General features: G+C 33.5%; 2 protein-coding genes across 2 annotated transcripts; both read left to right on the top strand.

The window, feature by feature from the left end:
- The first annotated feature begins 129 nt into the window (after positions 1-129).
- On the top strand, positions 130-1834 carry LOC140005468 (uncharacterized). The gene is made up of 4 exons (XM_072046466.1): positions 130-274; positions 491-874; positions 979-1163; positions 1250-1834. Exons 1-4 carry the CDS (start codon positions 130-132, stop codon positions 1832-1834), a joined length of 1299 nt encoding a protein of 432 aa, XP_071902567.1.
- Positions 1835-15775: 13941 nt separating this feature from the next.
- LOC140006054 (dof zinc finger protein DOF5.6-like) lies at positions 15776-17943 on the top strand. The gene is made up of 2 exons (XM_072047671.1): positions 15776-15966; positions 16831-17943. Exons 1-2 carry the CDS (start codon positions 15916-15918, stop codon positions 17740-17742), a joined length of 963 nt encoding a protein of 320 aa, XP_071903772.1. The 5' UTR covers positions 15776-15915; the 3' UTR covers positions 17743-17943.
- The last annotated feature ends 3798 nt before the right edge of the window (positions 17944-21741 follow it).

Raw genomic sequence — 21741 nt, 5'->3', positions numbered from 1 at the left:
AGAAGAGCAAACAAGATGAACCAACTGCAGAAAGTAGATGGGAGCTGGACAGATTCAGAAGAAGCAGTAGGGTAGGAAATAACTAAGTACTACAGACAGTTATTCACTGCCTCAAAGACAGCAACAAGAATGGACAGCATTCATGAGATACTTGAGGGGATTCCAACAAATATCACAGATCAAATGAACAGAATCCTTGTCAAACCTGTTGATGAACATGAAATTAAGACAGCTGTGTTTTCTATGAATCCTAATAAAGCCCCAGGAAATGATGGTATGTCACCACTTTTTTATCAAACTTATTGGGAGATCATTAAAAATGATATTGTTGAGGCAGTTCAAGCTTTTTTTCATTCTAGTCACATGCTCAAATCCATAAACCATACTATTGTCTCCTTGATTCCCAAAATCCCGATTCCTACTGACTTAATGCACTATAAGCCCATTAGTTTGTGTTCTGTTCTATACAAAATCATTTCAAAAATTTTAGTGAATAAGCTCAAACCTGTTTTAGATAAGTGCATAAGCAAAAACCAGTCTGTTTCTGTGGCAGGCAGACAGATTCTTGATAATGTTATCCTAGCTCATGAGCTCCTACACAATCTGAAAAACAAAAGGAAATGGCATATGGGATGCATGGCTGTTAAATTGGATATGTCTAAAACCTATGATAGAGTCGAATGGGATTACTTGAAAGCTATAATGGACAAAATGGGATTTTGTGAAACTTCGATAGATTGGATAATGAAATGCATTACTACTGTGTCTTATTCTTTCAGTGTTAATGGAGAAGCAAGAGAGTTTGTAAAGTCAGAAAGAGGACTAAGGCAAGATGACCCTCTGTTACCTTACATTTTCCTCATTTGCTCAAAAGGTTTCTTAAGTCTACTCAGAAGAGCAGAGGCAAATCAAACAATGACAGGAATGAAGATCAGGAAAAATGGACCTACACTAACCCATTTTTTTTTTTTTTTGCAGATGATTCACTGATATTGAGCAAAGTAGATCAACAGGAGGCCAAAAAGCTGAAGATAATTTTAAAACCGTATGAGGCAGCTTCAGGTCAGCTTATCAATTTGGAGAAATCCTTAGTGTTTTTCAGCAAAAACACTGATCAGAGAACATTGGAAGCAATAAAGGAGGGGCTGAAAGAGATCCAGACAGTGAGTCAAGGGAAATATCTGAGATTGCCAATGATAATCAGCAAGACTAAAGAACAAATATTTGGCTTCATAAAGCACAAGATCAGAAAGAAAATGGACCACTGGAAAACAAAATTGCTAAGCCTAGCTGGCAAGGAAACTTTGGTGAAAGCAGTAACAATGGCTATTCCAACTTGTGCCATGTCTTGTTACAAACTCCCAAAGAAGCTATGCAAGGAAATCTGCTGATGGCAAGATGCTGGTGGGGACAAAACGACAAGAAAAACAAGCAACATTGGATAGCATGGGAAAAATTCACCAAGAACAAGGAAGAAGGTGGAATGGGATTCAAGGATATTCAAATGTTCAACAAGGCTTTGTTGGCAAAACAAGTCTGGAGAATAGTGACACAACCAAATCTTTTGGTAAGCAAAGTACTGAAAGAGAAATATTTTCCAAAAGATTCAATGCTAGAAGGCAAAGTGCCAAAGAATGCATCCTGGATTTGGCAAAGTCTAATGAGTGCTAGAGAAGCTATCGAAGATGGCTGTAAAAAGAAAGTTGGGAATGGAAGAGACACTAACATCTGGAAGGACAAATGGATTAACAATGACAAAAGTGGGAGGATAAAGACACAGAAACCAAAGGGAAGTGACCTGCAAAAAAATCTCACAACTCATAGTTCAACATAGATGGAATAGGACTCTGATCTACAAAGTCTTCAACAAGGAGGATGCAGAACACATCCTGAGCATTCCAATAAGTTGGTCTGACTTGGAAGATAGCATGATATGGAAGCACAACAGCAATGGTTAATACACAGTGGCAAATGGATACAAAACTTTACAGCAAAAGAAAAAGGAAAAGAAGGCAAAGAGAAGCAAAAATGAGGGTTGCAGCTATCAATAAACAGACAGGGAACTATGGAAAGCACTATGAAAGATGCCTATTAAACACAAAATGAAAATATTTGTGTGAAAATGCATCAACAATGGGTTATCAATCAAGGCTCAAATTTTCAACAGAATAAGAAAATGAGATCCTGTATGCTGTGGGTGTGGAGAAAGTGTAGAGACCATTGAGCATGTGCTACTACAGTGTAAGAAAGCAAAGAAAATTTGGAAATTTGCATTGATACAATGGGATAGACTACAAGACCAAGCTGGATGCTTCAAACAGTGGTGGAACATGATGATGAATGCAAGAACTAGGAACGAAGGTGAAGATCACATAGCCTTGACAGTTAATGTGCTTTGGCAGATTTGAAAAGCTAGAAATGCAAGAATCTTCAACTCCTCACAACAGGAGCAGTTTAAAGTTAGTGAAAAGGCAACTGAGGAATGAAAGGAACACATGGAAGCAATTCAACACAATCTGAAAAAGACCACAGCAGAAACAAGAAGGCAAACTGGAAATGAACAAGGGGAACAAGTAGATGTTGAGACTATAATTCTGAAGCTTGCAGTCCAACACCAAAAGGAAGACAAATCCTTTGGTATTGGCATCATAGCTTTGAATGTTGCAAACCAAGGGATAGCAGCTTGGTCATTAAGAGAGAGACAGTCAGGGAACAAAGATCAAGGCCTGGCAGAGGCAGTGAGATTATGCATGGTCAAGACAGCAGGAAAAAGATAGAGGAAAATCAACATACGGTTTGAAAACAGGAAGATGATGACATAATTTCAAAATGGGAAAGCTGGGAATATAGCGATAGCTGCTATTATGGAGGATGTCCAGCAAATGTCCTTATGGTTTTGAATGTGCTCTTTTGAGAGGTTGAATGAAGGTACTGATAGCTTATGCTACAGTTTGAGCAAAATTGCTCTTTTGAACTTTTGTGACATGGAGTGGAACTACGCCATTCCATAGTTTTAAATGCACTCTTGTAAATATCGGAGCCCTTGCTCCCAAATTGTACAGTTTATGATGATATAAAATTCTATCATTTCGGAAAAAAAATAAGGAATTTAGAACAGTAATTAGAAGTTTAATAAGATTCTTAACTAGTATACCTTGTTGGGATGTTCATTAGAGGTGTAATATGGAAAGAATATCCCATTTTAGAATCCATTAGTAACACCTTAAGTGACAGGAGCTGGCAAGAGCTGGTCGCCTGACAAGGAGAACAACAATAATTAATAGCACATGATTCATAAAAATTTCTCTTGGTCTCGGACAAGAACTGCCTTCTGGGCTTGCCTATATAATTTGAGTTGAATAATTTCCTTCTTTCCAGTTTGGAGCCCACATCCTCCTATATCACAAAGGAAAAATTGAAAAATAAGAGAAAGAAAAAGGAAATATCAATTGATGACAAGCAAGTATATCTCACAGGGAGGAAATAATCAAGCGCAGCCATCCAAAATGAACAAAACCATCACGAGAAACATGATAGCAATATGCTAATTTCACTCTTTTTCTTGCATATACGTGTATTACAATAGTTAGTTGCTAAGGTTAAAATTTTAGAATTAATTGTTTGGATAGGAGGTTATTTGAAATAATTATTATAGTACTTTTTATGATGTGATGCATGTGAGATAAAAAAGTGATTGAAAATTGTGTGTATAATGTAAGCAAAACAAAATTTAAAATATTTTTTGAAAATCTTGTAATCCATACAATTTCGGCCCTCTCTCTTCATGTTTTTTAAATTCCATCTTTCCCTTATTAGAAAAAAAAGAGATTTTAAAGATTGTTTATGAGCATACTTGATTAAAATAAAATATATGTCGTTGCCACCTAATTGATTATTTGAAATAACTGCATCTATAATAATTCTATATTTTTGTAACTACAAAGAAAAGATAAATAGAATTAAATTGACTAACTTCATCTCTAAATTAGCGCTACCAAATTCACACTAACACTTAAAGCAAAGGCATTTGAAGGATGGAACTTTCTTATTCACAACAAGGGCATCTATGGAACAAAATGAATAAAGATTGTATACTACTTTCTGGTGTTACAACATATTGTTATTTCTTAAACTTCCATTTGTAGCTCCAATTAATTGTAGTGGTAACTTCATTATAATTAGGTAAAAAGAATTCCTAAGCCTGGTCCTGATTACGATCATCTCATGCCTCATTTAAGAAAATTTCTTATCTCATAGCTAAAATAAAAACAAAAATCACTATCTTATGCCTTATCATCGTGATCTTAATTATATTAGTTGTTAATTGATTTCCAACAGTATTAACTACTGTGTTTTAATTTTTCCTCTTTTAACATTTCATATTTTTACATTAAACTATTGTTTTTCGATTACAATGAATTGTATAATTTACATACATCATTGTACAACAATTACTAGTTTAAACGAATTACAACGCACAAGAAAATCTAGTACTAGACCCTTTTAGGGAAAGTACATCCGGCCCAATATGCTGGCGTACTAATGCACTAGTACGTGGGCTTTATAAGCGGCTTTAAAGTGACTGCCTTGTTTTTTTTTTAGCAAGAATTTTCACAAACTACACCTAAACTAACCCCACAAGTACAACCAAAATGCAATTGCTAGTGACTACCTTGTTTGAATCGTGATTTGGCGCAGAAAAACTTTTACGTGTTTTTCGTAAATAAATTTCTCAATCATTCTTGTATTTTATATATATCAAATTATTATAGTATATTTTTTTGACAAAAATTCTTAAAAATATCAATCCATCTAATGGGCCGTTAGGCCCTTCAATTATCTTAATTGGTTGAAACATTTACACAATTCCTATACCAACTTATATTAGAAGAGCCAAATATGTAGAGAATTAAGGGGAAAGAATTCTAACTTTAAATTAGAATGGTGCACAACTACACACTATATAAATTTCCGTATATTATATGAGATTGAGTTTTAGTCAAAGAGAGAGTTTAATTCAACCGCATGAACGGAGGCATTTTGAAAATTTGAAAAATATGTTGCTTTTTTCAAGCTTTCTGTGCAACTGATCGCAGCATGTGTTTGGATGTTTTTATATTAAAGCCCCCCATATTTGTACATTTAAAGCTTGTATTTATAGATACACTGGGTATTTGTGGAATGTGGGCTTATTTGGCGATCATTTGTACATTTGGTCCAAATCATATAAACGTGTGTTTTTGTGCAATTACTTAAATGGGGTTATTATGTAATTAAAATAGAGTCACGTTAATGATAACCTCAGTGTAATTGCAGTATAACTCCATTTCAATTATTTGAAACACTCATAATTATATCAACACTTGCTTTCCTATGTCTGAAGTTCAGCTGTTTGAAACAGTTTATCTACCAGCAACAAAACACTATTTACATCCTAATTAAACGGCCAATAATATGGGTCTACTGCTGAATTATTCTTTGAATATTAGTTATGGCTCTTTCAATTCTTCTTTCGCATTCTTCGGTTTTCCCCCTTTCGGCTTCCAGGACTACATTATTTTTTTTAGCCTTGATATTCAGCATTTTATAATGATTTTCAGCAGAAGTTAAATTTCCTTAATATGCATTATTGTCTTATTTTTATCTTCATTTACTTGCTCGCCACAAGTACTTAAAAAATTCTTTTTAATCATATGCACCAAACACCTGCACGATGTGCGGGCATTCCCCGCCTAATAATTAAAGACTTAGAAGTTTGAATTTTTGACCTACAAACTACAAAGAAAACTACATCTCTTATGCAGTACATGATCGTCAACTGGCACGAGCCTATTTGAATAATAAGCGGCAGCTCTTATTTGACAATGAAAAATGAAACATAACGAAGTAGGTTTTATCCAATGAATATCTTACGACTTGTATTCGACCAAGTTTGGGGTACGGGAGAGAAGAAAAAAAATGAAGCTGTGAGTTGCGATTTTACTCTCAGTGAGCCAGAATTGAGAATCAATCCATTGAAGCTCCATTTGGTTCATTCAACGATATAAGATTGGATTAATGATCACATGTCTTCTCCCTCCTGCTTCGCTCAATTTTGTATATGGAATTAATATCATAGTTAACCAAAATAAATCCCTTTTTATGGGAACAAAGATTCAAATGGGCAAGTGGTATTCTTCGTACTTGGATGATAGATGGATGGGAAAAACCAATTTGTAATATAAGCAAGTTGGGTAAGAGTAGGGATTTAAAATCTCTTTTTTGGCTTGTATGTTGAAGGTTCATATCTCACATTTTGTAGTTAGAAAAATTTGTGTGTCGACTGCACCCTTCTGGTTGTTTAGATGGGTTTTCATTCTAACTCCTCATGTAACGCAACTAGTTTCTATCCACTTAAGTGTAAGATAGTGCAAGTGTTTTTTACCGTAAAAATACATATTATAAAAAAAGAATAGATGTATGGCAAAAGGAATTCATAACTTTCTCTACTGAATATAAAAAGATTAATCAATCCTATGACTGTGAACTCCTACTATTGTATACATTGTCTAACTGGAAGATTAATCCATAATAGAATCCTAGTACAAGTAATTGAAGAACAATTTATCCTGATATCACTCACTCACTTTCTCTTAAACCAAACGAGCTAAATACTTTCACAATCTGCAAATTCTTCGGGCACGTAGCCTTGGATTGGGTAACAATTGGACACAAGTGAAAAGTGCTAGTGCCATTGAACTCAAAATTCCAAATCCAAAGCGGTCTCTTTGGTTATCAAGGTTTGCAAAAAAAATAAATAAATAAATAAATTTTGTTCTATTTGCATTATAAATATAATTTTCAATCACTTTTTTATCTCACGAACATTACATCATACACAGCATTACAGTATTATTTCGGATAAACGTTTTTAAATAATCTCCTATCCAATTGGGCGACAATTAGTATGATATTGATCCAAAAGGGACAATCACAAGGTAATAGAGCACGAATGGTCGGCTTGTACACATGCATGAATGAAATTGATCGAAATATACCCATGAAAAAGGCATGTTCACATAGCAACTAGCAAGTTAACAAACAAACCACTCATTTTAGTGAACTAATACTGCAAAGCAAAGAAACCAATTTAAAATAAATTAAAATTGGTTGTATAGCTGACTAATAAGAGATCTTGTCCACCGCCCCTTAGATTTGTCTAATTTGCAGACAAAGAAGGACTTTGACCGCTGTCCCCTTCTTTGATCATTCAGCACTAGAGAACAACATTTCATACCCCATTGCTATTTGCTGCCGAGTTTCTGTTCCCTGCTTGGCTTGCTGCAGCGTGTTTGCGCCCGCAGCCCGCAGGCGCCGCTGACGCCCTATCTCGCGCATGCGCATGGATGGATTCGCTGTGCTTGACGGCAGAGTTTGTGGCCCCACAAGTTAATTATGCAATTCAATTTCAGAAATGAGTTTTAAATGTTGTGAGTTTCTAAAAAATTGCATACACAATTAAACGAACAAGAAATGAATTACTATTAAGGGCACGCCTAATGTGTGTGCAATTTAGGAATAATTAAAATGAATTAATTTTATCCAAAATTTTTGTTTTTTTACAGAAATCAAATTAATATAAAGTTTAGGGCAAAAAACTTCAGTGGCCAATGACCTATTAGTCGGGTTAAGTTTTGACCATCAAATAATTTTTTGTTATAAGTTGGTGCCTAAGCTAACTAATCAGTACACTTGTGACAATTTTATCGATTAATGCTCTTAATCTATGAAACAAGCAAAACATGTTCCAAAGTTTATAATGTTATAGTAATTTGGTTGTTAGATTAATGTGGTTATGAGTAGTTATAAAGGCAAAATGTAATTAGGTGATAAGCATAAAATCTAATTATTTGTAAGGTTGAAGTTGAAAGTTCAAAAAATGACCAAAATTTTTTGCACCAACTGCCACGCCTCTAACTATATATGTTGTATAGATGTTAACATTTTCGAACTTCTTCATTTTGTAATGAGTTAAATGTAATTCAGGTGTTAATTTTTTAAAATAAAGTTAATTAGGAAAATGTATAAATATAAGGGATGATAATAATTATTATTATGCGTATTCATATGATAAGTTAAATGCGATTTAAGTATACTAACAAATGTGTATTGAGACTCGTTAAAAAAAAAAAACTACTTTTTTTAATTTGTGCTCAATGACCAGGGTAAGTGAGAAACTATGGCGTCATAAGAGGAGGGAAAAGAAGATAATAAGCAATGGTACAACATTGCGCAATTTAAGGTATACAGATATGTAATCTTTTGGATTTGGGGCACAAACGGTTATCAAATCAATCGTTTACATCGATTTTATCCAATTTCACAAGATTATTCATTTCTTTAAGGTGTAACTCAATTTGAAGACAAAGTAAATATAAAACAAATTTTTATGAATTACACACATGGCTTTAAAAATGATATACGTGCAATAATTTGAACCTCATATTTTTTTTTTCCAATCATAAACGTGAATTGTTGATGACTGTCCCTGCCCATTTCCATAACGTTTCTTGGCATGGGGTGGAATATGATCACCCACTGACCTTTTTTTCCCTCGTTTACCGCACAACCTAACCATCTCCCTCACTCCACTGACTTGAAAGTGCTTATATGCGACTTTTTGCAGAAAGCCAATTGGCCAAGTTATCAATAATTTAGATCACGCATTGAGTGATCTTATGGGAAAATGGTTACATTACGATCTAGTAAAGTTTTTCACTGTTATGTAAATGAAAATTTTCATTTTGTGCGGCGAATGTTTTTTCTTTTTGGTTTTTCTGTTAATTTAGAACTTCGGATTTGGGACTATGGAACTAATAACTTGTGAATTACTTTGATAATTGCTGTACAAAACCAGGATATTTTGTATATGCACATCTGCATAGTTAAATTCTACCTTTGAGTAATTTATAATATAATTTTAGGCAAATAAAACTAAAATCATTAGAGAGAGAGAGATCATTTCAGAGCTAACAATATTTTGAAAAATTTACAATCATTTACAGCTAATTAGGAGTTTAGAAAAGAAAAGAAAAGGGGAGAAAGCCTAATTTATGAAAGAAAAGGAAAGAAGACAAAATAAGAGATTTAGTTTTGATGTTGTTTGAGAGTTTAGAAAAGAATTGAAATGACATTGGATATACATGTCAATAAAAATTTGTTTAATAGACACTGAGGGTGGTATTTTAAAAAATTTTATAAAGCTTCCTTCAACTTTCTTTTGTTTTCCGCCCAAATTTTTAAATCTAACTGTCAAAGTGATCATTTCTAAATCGTCTTATTTTCCTTTTTTTTTCTATCGCTCCGCAACTCCCAAACATCAGAAGAGTTATCTTCTCTCATTTTTTTTTTTTTTTTTTTTTACTTTTCCCATCAAATCTAAGCTGCCAAACTATGCGTTAGATTGTAAGTCTAGGCGAAACTTAATATTTTGTATTAGAGTTTAGCAATATTTTGAAAAATTTACAATCATTTAGTTTATTTCTTACCTTGCCTATCTACACAATTGGAGATAATTCGTCAAGGAAAACCTAGAGTGAGGTGAGGAAACATACAGAGTGGAACTCGAACCCTCCCTACCACTGATGTCACGTTCTAAATTCTGTTTCCACAGCAGTATGTGATGAAATACTAAATTTATCCTTTCTCAAATTCAAATGCAATGTAATCACTGGGGTCAATTTGGTGAGAGAAGGCACTTAAAATCTTCTTTACTGTCAGGTACATTATTCAAATTCTGTATCTGACAGTTGAGAGTAAGAAAGTTGTGGAGAGGTATAAAATGATTAGAAAAACAGAAAAGTTCAAATGCAATTTAGACTCGAAGAGCAATAATTTTGTCATTTTAACAGATTGGCTGTGGCTATATGCCTATATCGTTGTACTTGATCAAAATTCTCCACAATCCATCAGATCGGTGGGTAGCCGGAATCCTAGGAATTTTATTGGTTTAGGACATTAGGAGGACTGGGGCAGGATGAATTTTGCAGGGCAAGAGCATGAGAGTAGGTTAGCCGTAGAGGAAGAATCACTTTGACTACACAAACTACGAGGTATGCTGAATGGACCATGCATGCTCATGATTCATGAAATAGGACCACAATTTAATAGTAAATTCTCCAAGTTCTTCTCCTTTTCTTTGAAAACTAAACATATACATAAATTCCTCAAGTTTAAACCTTTTATTTTTTAGACATCCATATTCGAGATTCTAATTCTTTGGTCATCCATATTTGAGACTAGTAGAGCCAATACAACTTAAATTTTGAATACAGACATGAAGTACCGAAGTTTACAGTCATATAGTAATACTTTGTTTTTTTGTTGCCTAATGCCTAGAGTGGAACGACAGACTTGCATGAGAAGAAAGGAAGCATAATTCAATTCTTGTTTTAAAGTTTTGTAAAATCAACTTTTGATTGTCTAGTTATTTTAACGCAAAAAAAGAGAAAGGGATTGATGATCAAAAGTAGCATTCAGATTCATGTAGCTTCAAGATCAAGATTGTCTATGGATATATTTATGTCTTGCTTCTTCATTAGGATTTAGTTGGTCCAAGAAAATTAGAAGTCCTTTTTCAAGCAGAATAATATAAAGGTTACAAGTTTCCTCCTCGATGCTGACTTCTGCAGGCCACTGTAATTCTAATCTTTGTTCGAATTTTAATTTTAAACTTAACTTATAACAAATAGACTGAAAACTACTCACGTGTCTTATGAAAAATGATATTACCGTTTGTCAAAAATCTCAAACACTCCTTAAACTTCATCCAATGTAACAGAAAGAAGAGGGTTTTTTCAGGAGTGCTAGATATAATTTCCCTATCTCATTGCATTAATTTGTAAACTAAGTTCTAGCCCTACGGATTAGTATAAATTTCTTTAGGACAAAATAATTAATAGAAGAATATATAGTTGTCAAATATGTTGAAAATTAGAGACTTCAACCCCCTTTCCCCCTCACCTCAGCAACCTAGTGAGCGAATAGAGGTTAGAAACTATTACTCCATATGTTTGACACACATTTCCAAAATATTCTGCTTCAGCCTTTCCTGCAAAGTAAGGAATAAGAACCATTTTTATAAAGGATCATATCAAACAAGACAACTTGGAATTCAGTAGTCTGCCTTCTATGGTACAGATTTGTCTGTAACTTTAGACCTTCTAAAATTTGTCCGAAATGACGTAATTATATCAGACTGTGACCAGATGGTCTTCCTTGAAACATGAAGTATGTTATGTATGTTTAATTGATGTCATTTCTGTTTAGGTTTCCCTAAACATTTTTTTTGTACATGTTTAGGTTACAAAATATTGAGTGTTTGGATAGTAAAATTATCCCGAATAATATTTCGCTTGCATCATAAACACATTTTCCAACCCATCTTTTTATATCCAAACCACCTTTTTATCTCACATACATCACATCACAAAAAGTGCTACAGTAATTATTTCAAATAATACCCTGTCCAAATAATATTTCAGTAATTATGCAATGTATGAAATTATTCATAATCAAGACGATTTCTTGGTTGTCTATAGGTAAAATGTCCGTACGTAACCACATAATTTCCCAAGAAACAAAATAATGTCTGTGCTACATAATTTTAGTTTATGTATCCAAAAGTACAGAGCATTGAAATAAAAAGTGTGTTAAATTTTTCATCGAAATAATGAATTTTTGTGCGTTTAATGATTTCTAGTTTATACCTGAGCTATGAATTAATGCCCGACTAATGCTTTCCGAGCTATGAATTGAATATCAAATATGACAATCGTCATTAGATTGTTTAATTTCTTACTATTTTATTGATCCTCAAACGTCTTAGTTAATTTAGATCTGGATTTAAGTTTTTTTTTTTGTTGATAATTGAAGAAAAGAGATTCGAAATGGTACAAAAAAAGGGGGGTAGTAACAAAAGAAATTTGAAAGAAAGCAGATGAAGAACAATACTAAGATTAATCGGTTGGGTTTAATTCCAACATCTCCTGCTTAATGAACAGTAAATGCAATGAGAATGAGTATCCTATGATTAATGGGTCCAACATAACAACGCAATGATCATTGTTGATTGAATTTTTCTCTTCTTTTCTGCTCAGTTATTGTTGATTGGAGTAAGAAGCATAATGATTTGATGACTGCAAGCAGCTTGACAGGGAAGAATGTCTATAGATATAGAGCAAGTACTTTGAGTTGAAACCATATAGGCGCACACTTTTTAGTAGAGATAAGATTAACCTTAGCTATCTTATATTTTTCTAATACATGTTAGAAACTTTTTAGCTAGGGACCTATGATGCAAAAACTAAAGTACATACTTTCAACTTATATGAATTTTAGTTGAGATCTTCATGTTAATTAGATGAAAACCAATGATTATTCTAATAATTAATAATATATTTTTTTAAGTAGAGAAAGACTGGGATTTAAAAAAATAAGGAGGGAGAAGGGAGATTTCAACGCAGAACCTCTAATTCTTAAAATTTCAACCTTCAATAATAATAACGTTTAAAGAGAAGTCGAATCACTTAGATATCAGCAAAATTAGCATTCCTTTAGATGATTAGCCATCAACTACAAAACCTAGGATAAAGGACAAATACATTGTTTGAAAGATGGTTTAGCTGTCAAATATTTATAGTGCTGTTTTTCAAATTTGTAGGTATTTAATTATTGCGACTTGAGGGCATTGTCATTTTGTTCCATTGCTAATCTTAAGCAGTATTCAATTCAAAGTAGAAATGTACTCGGGAACTAATTATGAATACACTAACTTTCTATGGGTATATCTGAAGAATGGTATATCATGAACTTAATCTTGTTTGTTGCTTTTTTAAAGTTTAACGAGCATTACTCTTTTGCTATACCACAAATGAGGATTTTTTCTGTAGAACTTTTGCGATCCATTTTCTTTTTCCACTCTTTATTTTGGTGCCATCCATGTGCCCACTTTTTGAATTTCATTTCAACCACTAATCTTTTATATTTGGTTTGATTATCTAAAAAGTTGCATATACTGAAAAATCATTAACTAATAGAAAAGACAGTAGAATGCGAAAAAAGCATTTGAAAATATCCTAAAGAACACCCTATAGGTATCTTTATATCCATTTTTTAAGGTATCTTTATATACTAATATACTATTATGTATCAGGGGACAGTATCCCCGAATTAGTCGGCAAAAGAAGGGTAAGTATTCCCATTCTACCTCCCCTCTACCTCGCCCTTGTACAAAAAAAGGTAAAGCTAAATGTAAACCAAAGTGGTAGAGAGTAAAAGAGGAAAAAGAAAAGATAGAAGATGGTATTTATGTATGCCTGGTTTTGATCCCACAACATGCATTTTAGTACGTATCTAAGTAAATCTTTTTTTTTCTCTGAAATGAGAAATTTATCCTTCACTCAATCTTTGTCAAGCAGAGCTTTATTTGTCATCCCAGAAAAAAATGTTCTAACTTACTAATTGAGCCAATATGTAATTTTTTTGGATTAGCTATTATTTGTAAAATATATTTTTTAATTACGTTATAAATATATTTTTTAATTGTAATTTTATCTCTTTAATTACTTTTTTATCTCACATATAGAACGTACTATAGCATCATTTCAAAAAAAAAAAGATTTCAAATAATCTCACATCTAAACATACTTATATAATTTGTCATTACAAATATATACATCACAAAAAATTACAAATAGGCATTATTTACATAATAATTATTTACTTCTATCACAAACACATTTTTGAATAAACCTTTTCTCTTTCCAATCACCTTTCATATCTCACATATATTAAATCACAAAAAAAAGTTATAATAATTATTTCAAATAATATTTCAAATAAACTCCTAGACCAGAGTTGCCGGTTGCCAACCAAAAAAATGGTCGTTGGCGGAGTTGCCGATCAATGCTGGCCAGCAGCTCTAGTGGTGGTGGGTTGAGGTGGGAGGAGGAAAGAAAAAGAATAGAAAGAAGGAATTTGTGTGTTTTTAGGTATTGTAAAATGTGTATAACAATAATTTTGGAGATTTTTCTAAAATTACTGTATAGCTAAAATTGTTAAAAACTTTATAAGAGAAAATTTAGCAAAAAACTTGTCCCTCAAACAGGGCTGATATTAGCCACAAGACAGATAAATTATTAGTCCAATCAAATCAAAATTAAAAAAAACCCTAAAGAAAAAGGCACGTGGTCAACGGAGAATGAGACACGTGAGAGGGGAGAATTTATCCTTTGCTTGTAGGAGGAGAAGTGAGAAGGGGTCCATATGTCGTTCTTGTTCTTTCAGTTCAAAAAAATGGGGTCCACAATTCGATAGAGTGCTCTTTCGGTTTTTTAGCTACGTTGTTTGTTCTCTTTCTTTTTTCGAGGACCCAAATATTCTCAGTCGTCACGTCAGAGTTCAGACATAGACTGCTGAATACGACGCCGTGATTTCTGACGTTAGAAAGAAAATAATAGAAAATTTTTCTTCTTCTTTAAATCTGACGGCTATAAATCGCTCAACCGAATGAAAAAATCAAACCTCAGCCGTGCAAAATTTTCGTCTTTGCAAGTTGATATTTTGTGGGTCCGCGCAAGGCTGGGACATTTCATAGACATTGTCGGGACCCACATAAGTTGTCACCGACGCTTATAGCAGCAAGATTAGTAAGCTTAGGAGCTGCTTCCATGATTCCATCTCCAACAATTAAGAAATTAATAGGGAATTTATTAAAAGTTGATTTTTATAACTTCTGAAGACTAATTAAATCGTCAATATCTTTTAATTTTGAATGAAAATATTAGTGTTTTTTTTGAAATAACATCAATTGTTTCAATTCCATGCTATTGCTATAAAATTGGTTCACCTAGTGACATTTTAAGCTCAAAATATTGATCCATTATGACCATCTAAGTATTATGGATCCAATATTCCTAGAAAGTGCTTAAATGATATAAATATTACCTAAGCTCTTCGGAAACAATGTTGTTGTCCTCATAACCATTGTCGGGTAAGGGTAGAATTTTTTTTTTTTTTTACAATGAAAATCTAATGAAAAAACAGGCTCATAAAAGATAAAACAAGAATTTCATTACTTATACTATACTAGTGTTGTGAATATTTTCCGTTGAGAAGTACAACCAACCTTTAATTTTCGTGGTAATTAGTTTTTGTATCAACAACCAAGTCATTTCTGACTTTATTTCATATACTGCATTGAACAAATTTAGACTCTTAACAATTACGAACTTATGAAATTCATGAATATAGATAGCATATGTGACATAAATTTAAACTCATATGTGTAAAAAGAAAATATACCGTCTAATTACCATTTATTTGGTGCCTTTGGAACAAAAATTAGCTAAATTTCGTTTTTTATTATCTACTATAATATTTTTGTGATGTGACGTGTGTACCTGAACAATTATTGGATAACATATTTAAGTAATAATACAAGAATTTTTTTTTACAATAATGAAAAATCAAAACCCATTATATATGTGAACAAAATCCAGATTTTGTGTCACAATGACTTGCTTGCACAGGTTTTTCTGCCCCACCTCCATCCCCAACCCTCTTCCCTTAACCCCACCACCAGTGCCTTTTTCTTCCTTCTTATTCACAATCACTGCCAACCCCCCCATCTCATCCACTGCCAAGTGCCAACCCACAAGCTAAATCAATCCTTCTCATTCTCACTTCCACAACCAAGCTAGTTCTCTTCAAAATAGTAGTAGACTAGAGCACTTGAAAGAGTTCAAAGTGTCTTGAGTGAGAAAGGGTAAAAAATGGTGTTTATTTGAAAGGTTTAGCCAGCATTTGGGATTTGCCAGCACAAACTCTCTTGGAAGCTTGCAAAATAGTGTACTGTACTTCATTTTGCTCCAATTCATGGGTCTTACTTCTCTTCAAGTCTGCATGGATTCATCTGACTGGTTACAGGTAAACACATACCATATAACTCCTCTATATTTTTTGTGTGTGTGTGTTAGAAAGCCATGTGAATTTACCTCCAACTCATTTTTCTTGTGGTTCATTTTGGCTATAATGCATCACCACCTCAAGTTTTGGATCATGCAAAAATGGTGTTGTTCCTTTTTTTTTGAACTTTTTTTTTGGTTTCTAAGAGTTGTAGGAGGCTTAAGTAGGTATAATTAACAAGAATGGAAAAATGTACACTTTCTTTGCTAAAATGTGAAGTTTACATAAATGCCTTGAAAGAAGTTTATAGTAGTGTCCTAAAGAAGTGATGTCGACCTAGCAAATTTGGTGTAAAAACTATAGGTTGCTTGAAGACCAATGGAGACACTAGGACCTTATAGTCTACAATCTAGTTTGCAAGATCATAATAGCAATCATTCTTGTCAATGTTGTACAAAGGTGGCTATGACTAATATGTACATCAAAAGATTTCTTCTCAAGCAGCCACAACTCAAAGCAAAAAGGACGTTTTGTGAACTATATACATCAGAAAATTGAAAAAGAACCTTCAACAATAGCAAATTATAAACATGAAGATCCTTTGCATTTCTTTATTATAATAGCAGATTATGTTTTGAGACAAGAAAATAAGGTGCGGCTCTTCTGCTTTAGTACAGAAAGTTGATCCACATTCTACACTTTTCTGCTTTGGGTTATTTGTTAATCAATGCTGGCTTTCTCAACATGTGAAAAACAGGCAAGGCGGTAATTATGCTTCTTGCTACTGCTGCTGCTATAGCTAAGAGTTTTGCCGGAATTATTGTGATATGAGTTCTGATCAATTCTGACAGGTTTCCACTACTTTTATTCGGTTTCTCTTGTCAGGGCACAATTCACGAGGAGACAGGAATGGATTCTTCTTCACCATCTGGGGACATGCTCACATGCTCAAGACCATTGATAGAAAGGAGACTGAGGCCCCAACATGATCAAGCTCTCAACTGCCCAAGGTGTGATTCAACACACACCAAATTCTGTTACTACAACAACTATAGCCTCTCTCAGCCAAGGTACTTCTGCAAGACCTGCAGAAGGTACTGGACTAAAGGAGGAACACTGCGGAACATTCCTGTTGGTGGTGGTTGCAGAAAGAACAAAAAGGTTTCTTCCAAGAAATCTAATGATCAGCATCTTCATCAGCAATCAGGTTCCAACCCACAAAACTTTGGATCATCATCGTCATCATCAGCAACATCACCAACCATGAATCCAACTGATCTTCACCTTGCTTTCCCTGATCAAATGCAATTCCAACACCTAAGTAATATTTTGGGGAATGCTAATGGTTTCATGGAGAATAAGTACAATCTCATGCTTGAAAACCCTACACCAATTGACTTCATGGAGAACAAATATGAAGCTTTGGTTGGTAATTCTTCAAGAAACTATGATTTTATGGGAAATGGGGATATGGGTATTTTAGGTTGTGAAATGAGTAGTCCAGCAGGGATGATTTCAGCTCCAAATTTTCACAACTTTTGTACCGCTCCATTTGGGAATATGTCCATTGATGGGAACACTCCGGGAACCCTGATGCTTCCCTATGAGGCTCACGAGGATCAAAATGCCATGGATGTGAAGCCAAATGCTAAGCTTTTATCTCTGGAATGGCATGATCAGCCGGGCTGCTCTGATCATGCTGGAAAGGACTCTTTTGGTTACTATAATGGAGTGGGATCATCATGGCCTGGTTTGATGAATGGTTATGGAACTCCTACAACAAACCCTTTAGTCTAAACTAAGTTTAAATGAAAACTACAACTTTAATTACTTTGTATTCAGTGTCTTAATTAGGATTTAATGCTGCATCAAGCTTGAGTATTATTATTAATTAGTTTACAATTATTTAACTTGTACTACTATGTAGGTTCTTTATCTTTTGCTTTTTCCCTTTAATCTACTATCCCCGTTAAGAGTGATGACAAGCAGAGTGTGAAAGATGATTGTGAGAGTCTAAATATGACTGTATTATAGTGCATTTAATTCATATATATAACTTCTTTCTGCTTGTCCTATTTGGCAATTGATAGTACTTTTTCAATATTCTCTGAATGTAACAAATTTTAGCTCTAGATTTGGTGACATATTGAGGAAGACATAATTGTGTTTAATACCCACATGAATACAGTTGTATGTCTATTGTGTGAAACTGAAAAATGTATTTACAAGTAGGTATATCCTTTTTCAATTGTACTGGCATGTTTATGTGCTGGTATCCCAATTTGGTGAAATCATCATGATATAAAATATTATTGGTAAAGTAGTATTATTGGTAAAGTAGCATAACGAAACAGCTTTTCAGGCTCGGAAGTTTTTTTTTTTCTTTTAAAGGCAGGCATTTTTAATAGAGAATATAAGCTATTGCATTCTTTTTACTTTACACTCATATGGACCATACCATTATGCTTAGAGCATCATTTGGATCTGTCAAATGGTAAAATCTACCATTTGCTGGAAATTTACTTGTTTAGAACTTTTGCCAAACTTAATGCATTGCTAAAATTCAAGAATTACGGTGCCACAATGACGTGATTCATGTAAATATGGTCAAATTACTCCGTAAAAGTAGTGAACTAGACTAACCAGGTTTCATTTTGACATTTGATTCACTTTGCTTATGTAAGAGTTTTTCACGTTAATTCCGCTTTTGATGAGATTAACGTGGAAGACGTTGATTTGATGTCCTGATGATATCTTAGACTTTGTGGTTATATCAGAAGTATAAAAGGCAAACACACATTCTTCTTTCGTCCCGCGATCTTGGGATTTGTCTTGGTGCAATGATTTTGTCGAATGGGAGGTGGTTGAAAGTTGATTTCTATAGTCCTCCGAGAAGGCAAGGTCTGTTTAAGCAAAATATTTCTATGGTTAAGGATAGATTTTTTTTATGGGTGTTCTTGTGAAACTTTTTATTTTCCCTCAGTTGTCGCATATGAAATTCGATTTCTAATTCTGACAGCGAGAAAGCTTTAAGAACTCTTCTCTAACCATTAAACTTATAAATTTAAAACGCAAATGCATTCTAATAATATCTTTATGTTGTGGTTTAAGAGTTTATTTAATATATTTCTACGGATGCTACTAAAACTTACATCTATGTCCCTCCAAGTTCACCCCGCCTCCTCTCTTCCCTCTTGATCTAGTCTAGAGAGGACGGAGATGGGTGGTGAGAGAAGGGGGAGGGTGGTGGTCGATAGAGAAAAAAGGTATTAATATGTGGATAATTTTTATATTTTTATGTAATTTTCAAGTATTATTTGAATGTTCCAAGCAAAAACAGGCATCCAAGTACATTTTTTCACAAAATTTCATGTAAAATATAGATCAAACTTTAACTTGATGTACACATCATTGGTTTTTGCTTTTTTCTCTTGAACGCCACAAGACAAGAGAAAAAGGGAAATGATTGGATTGTTTGGATAGATTATTATTTGAAATATTAGTTGGAATAATTACTGTAGTACTTTTTATGATGTGATTTATGTGAGATAAAAAGGTGGTTGGAAATATAAAAAGTTAGATTGAGAAATGTGTTTATGATGCAAGCAAAATATTATTTGGGATAATGAGGCTATCCAAAAATACTCCTTAAAAAAAAAAACTCAAGCACTCATTAAATATTTTTCGAGAGAATTTGTTAGGTATACTTTAGCATGGACTAAATGCAAGGATGTCGTACATTAGAGATTTGCTCCATGTACTATAATTACATAGCACCAATTGTGCCTGAGTGCTCTCAAGTCATCCATGATGTGATGTGTAATTACGTCATAACTTGTAAAATAAGTAATACAAAATTCAACCACTAGCCTTTGTCTCCTCCATCCAAGTATAAGAGTAGTTGTAAATAATTACCCTTTGACCAAAAAAAAAAGAAAAATTCTACTAAGGAATTGACGGACTACAATCTTTTCCTTTTTGATATAAAAATTAAAAACAAACAGTAATCAATAATATACACATAATATTTTTAGTTTCTTGAACATTTCCAGCATGACCTTTGACTGTAATGCTTTAGTTGTAGGGATAATTTCAGAAACCTCCCCTGAGGTTTCTGACACTTTCACTGACATCCCCTGAGGTTCTCAAAATTTCACTTACCTCCCTTGATAAAAAATTGGGCCTCTTTTCTGACGTCATCAGGGCCAAAATTACAGATATATCCCAAGTAGTTGGGGTTAATTACTACCGTTTATGTTTAAGTTACATAATGAATTTTCTTATTCTTTACGTACCTATTCTTGTCATGCAAGATTACACGCCTGACTTCAAATTACGTACTTTGCAAGAAAATGTCTGTGGAGTCATTTGTTACAAGACAATAAGTTCAATCAAATAAGAACAATTTATGTACACAGGTGGGATTGGGAATTCAAGCTTGTCCTTTTTGGTATTTAGGATAATGTTTTTATATGAACTCAAGGAAGATGGATAGCCTATTTTGCAAGGTTATTAGGTAATTTACCTTTGTGGAATTCTTGATATCAAGCCATTTGATTGCTAATGTGGACAGGTGGCTTAAGCGCGTAATAAGTGCCATGGATTCGAAGTTCGGCTGAAATATCATATATCGAACGAAGTCTTTATTAGAAACCTAATTAGAAACCTATTAGAGTTCAGTGAGCTCTCGTACTAAGCTCCACCGCCAACCCTCCATTTCGAAAAAAAAAGACAAAAGCAAAACAAAAGCAAACACACGAAGCGCAGAATAACGTTGAAACCCGCAAGCGGGATTATGTGTTTTTTCTATTTCAAGGTTAGCTCGCATGCGGGTTAATGTTATATTTGAGCGCGAGAAGAAAAAATTGGTAATTAGGCTCTTTGGGCATTATAAGTAAATATTTAAATTAATGGCAGTTTTATTACACCAATATTATTGTATTATCATTATTATGATTATTGTATTATTTCTTATGCAAATATAACATTTAATTATCCAAGCAGTTTGATTTTATTTTTACAATTTATAAAATTTTTATCACTTATATAATATTTTTAAAACCCTAATACATCTAAATTTGAATCTAATTTTCTACAAGTCATACTTATAAATGCGAAATCTAACAAAAAAGTTAAATACAATTTTTGCAGGTCAAATTTAACAAATGCGAGCTATTTGCAAAATTTTAAATATTTGCAACATTTTTTAAAACAAAAATTAGAAGCTTTCTGCAAATAATTCCCTACCTCTCAAAAAATACCAAAATAAAAAAGATAAGAGCTCGCATTTGCTTCCTAGAAATAATTCCCTAGCTCTTAAAAAAGGAAAAAAAAAAAATTGAGAAGAGCTCGCATTTGTGACCCCCCTGACGGAAATTAAACCCAAAATCACCCCTTTTGTAGAATTTTTTTAAAATTCATCACAAAGTTGGAAATTTCTCAATAGAAATACAACTTGTCTGGATTCCTTTCACTCTCTGATATCATTACGGTTGCTTTGCGATTACAGCGGCAAAACCTGTTTTTAATGGAGAAAGATGTAGGTGAATTCCATGATTCTCCCCTATGGCTTGAAGAGGCCATGGTTGCAGCTAAAACTTTTTACTCAGAGCTCTAATTGTAGCACAGCAAATGCACTTGTTATCACTCCAAATTAGTAGCAAAGAATGTTAATAGCTTGAAACCTCAGAGGTAGTTAAGTTGCTTTGCTTTATATGCTATTGCTACTGAAACAGCAAACCTTCTGGCCGTTGCAATTTGCAGCTAGCCGTTGCAAAATCTGCCAAATAACTGTTG

Source organism: Coffea arabica, chromosome 4e (assembly GCF_036785885.1).
Source record: "Coffea arabica cultivar ET-39 chromosome 4e, Coffea Arabica ET-39 HiFi, whole genome shotgun sequence".
Classification (NCBI taxonomy): Eukaryota; Viridiplantae; Streptophyta; class Magnoliopsida; order Gentianales; family Rubiaceae; genus Coffea; species Coffea arabica.
This window is presented reverse-complemented; position numbering and strand designations above follow the sequence as displayed.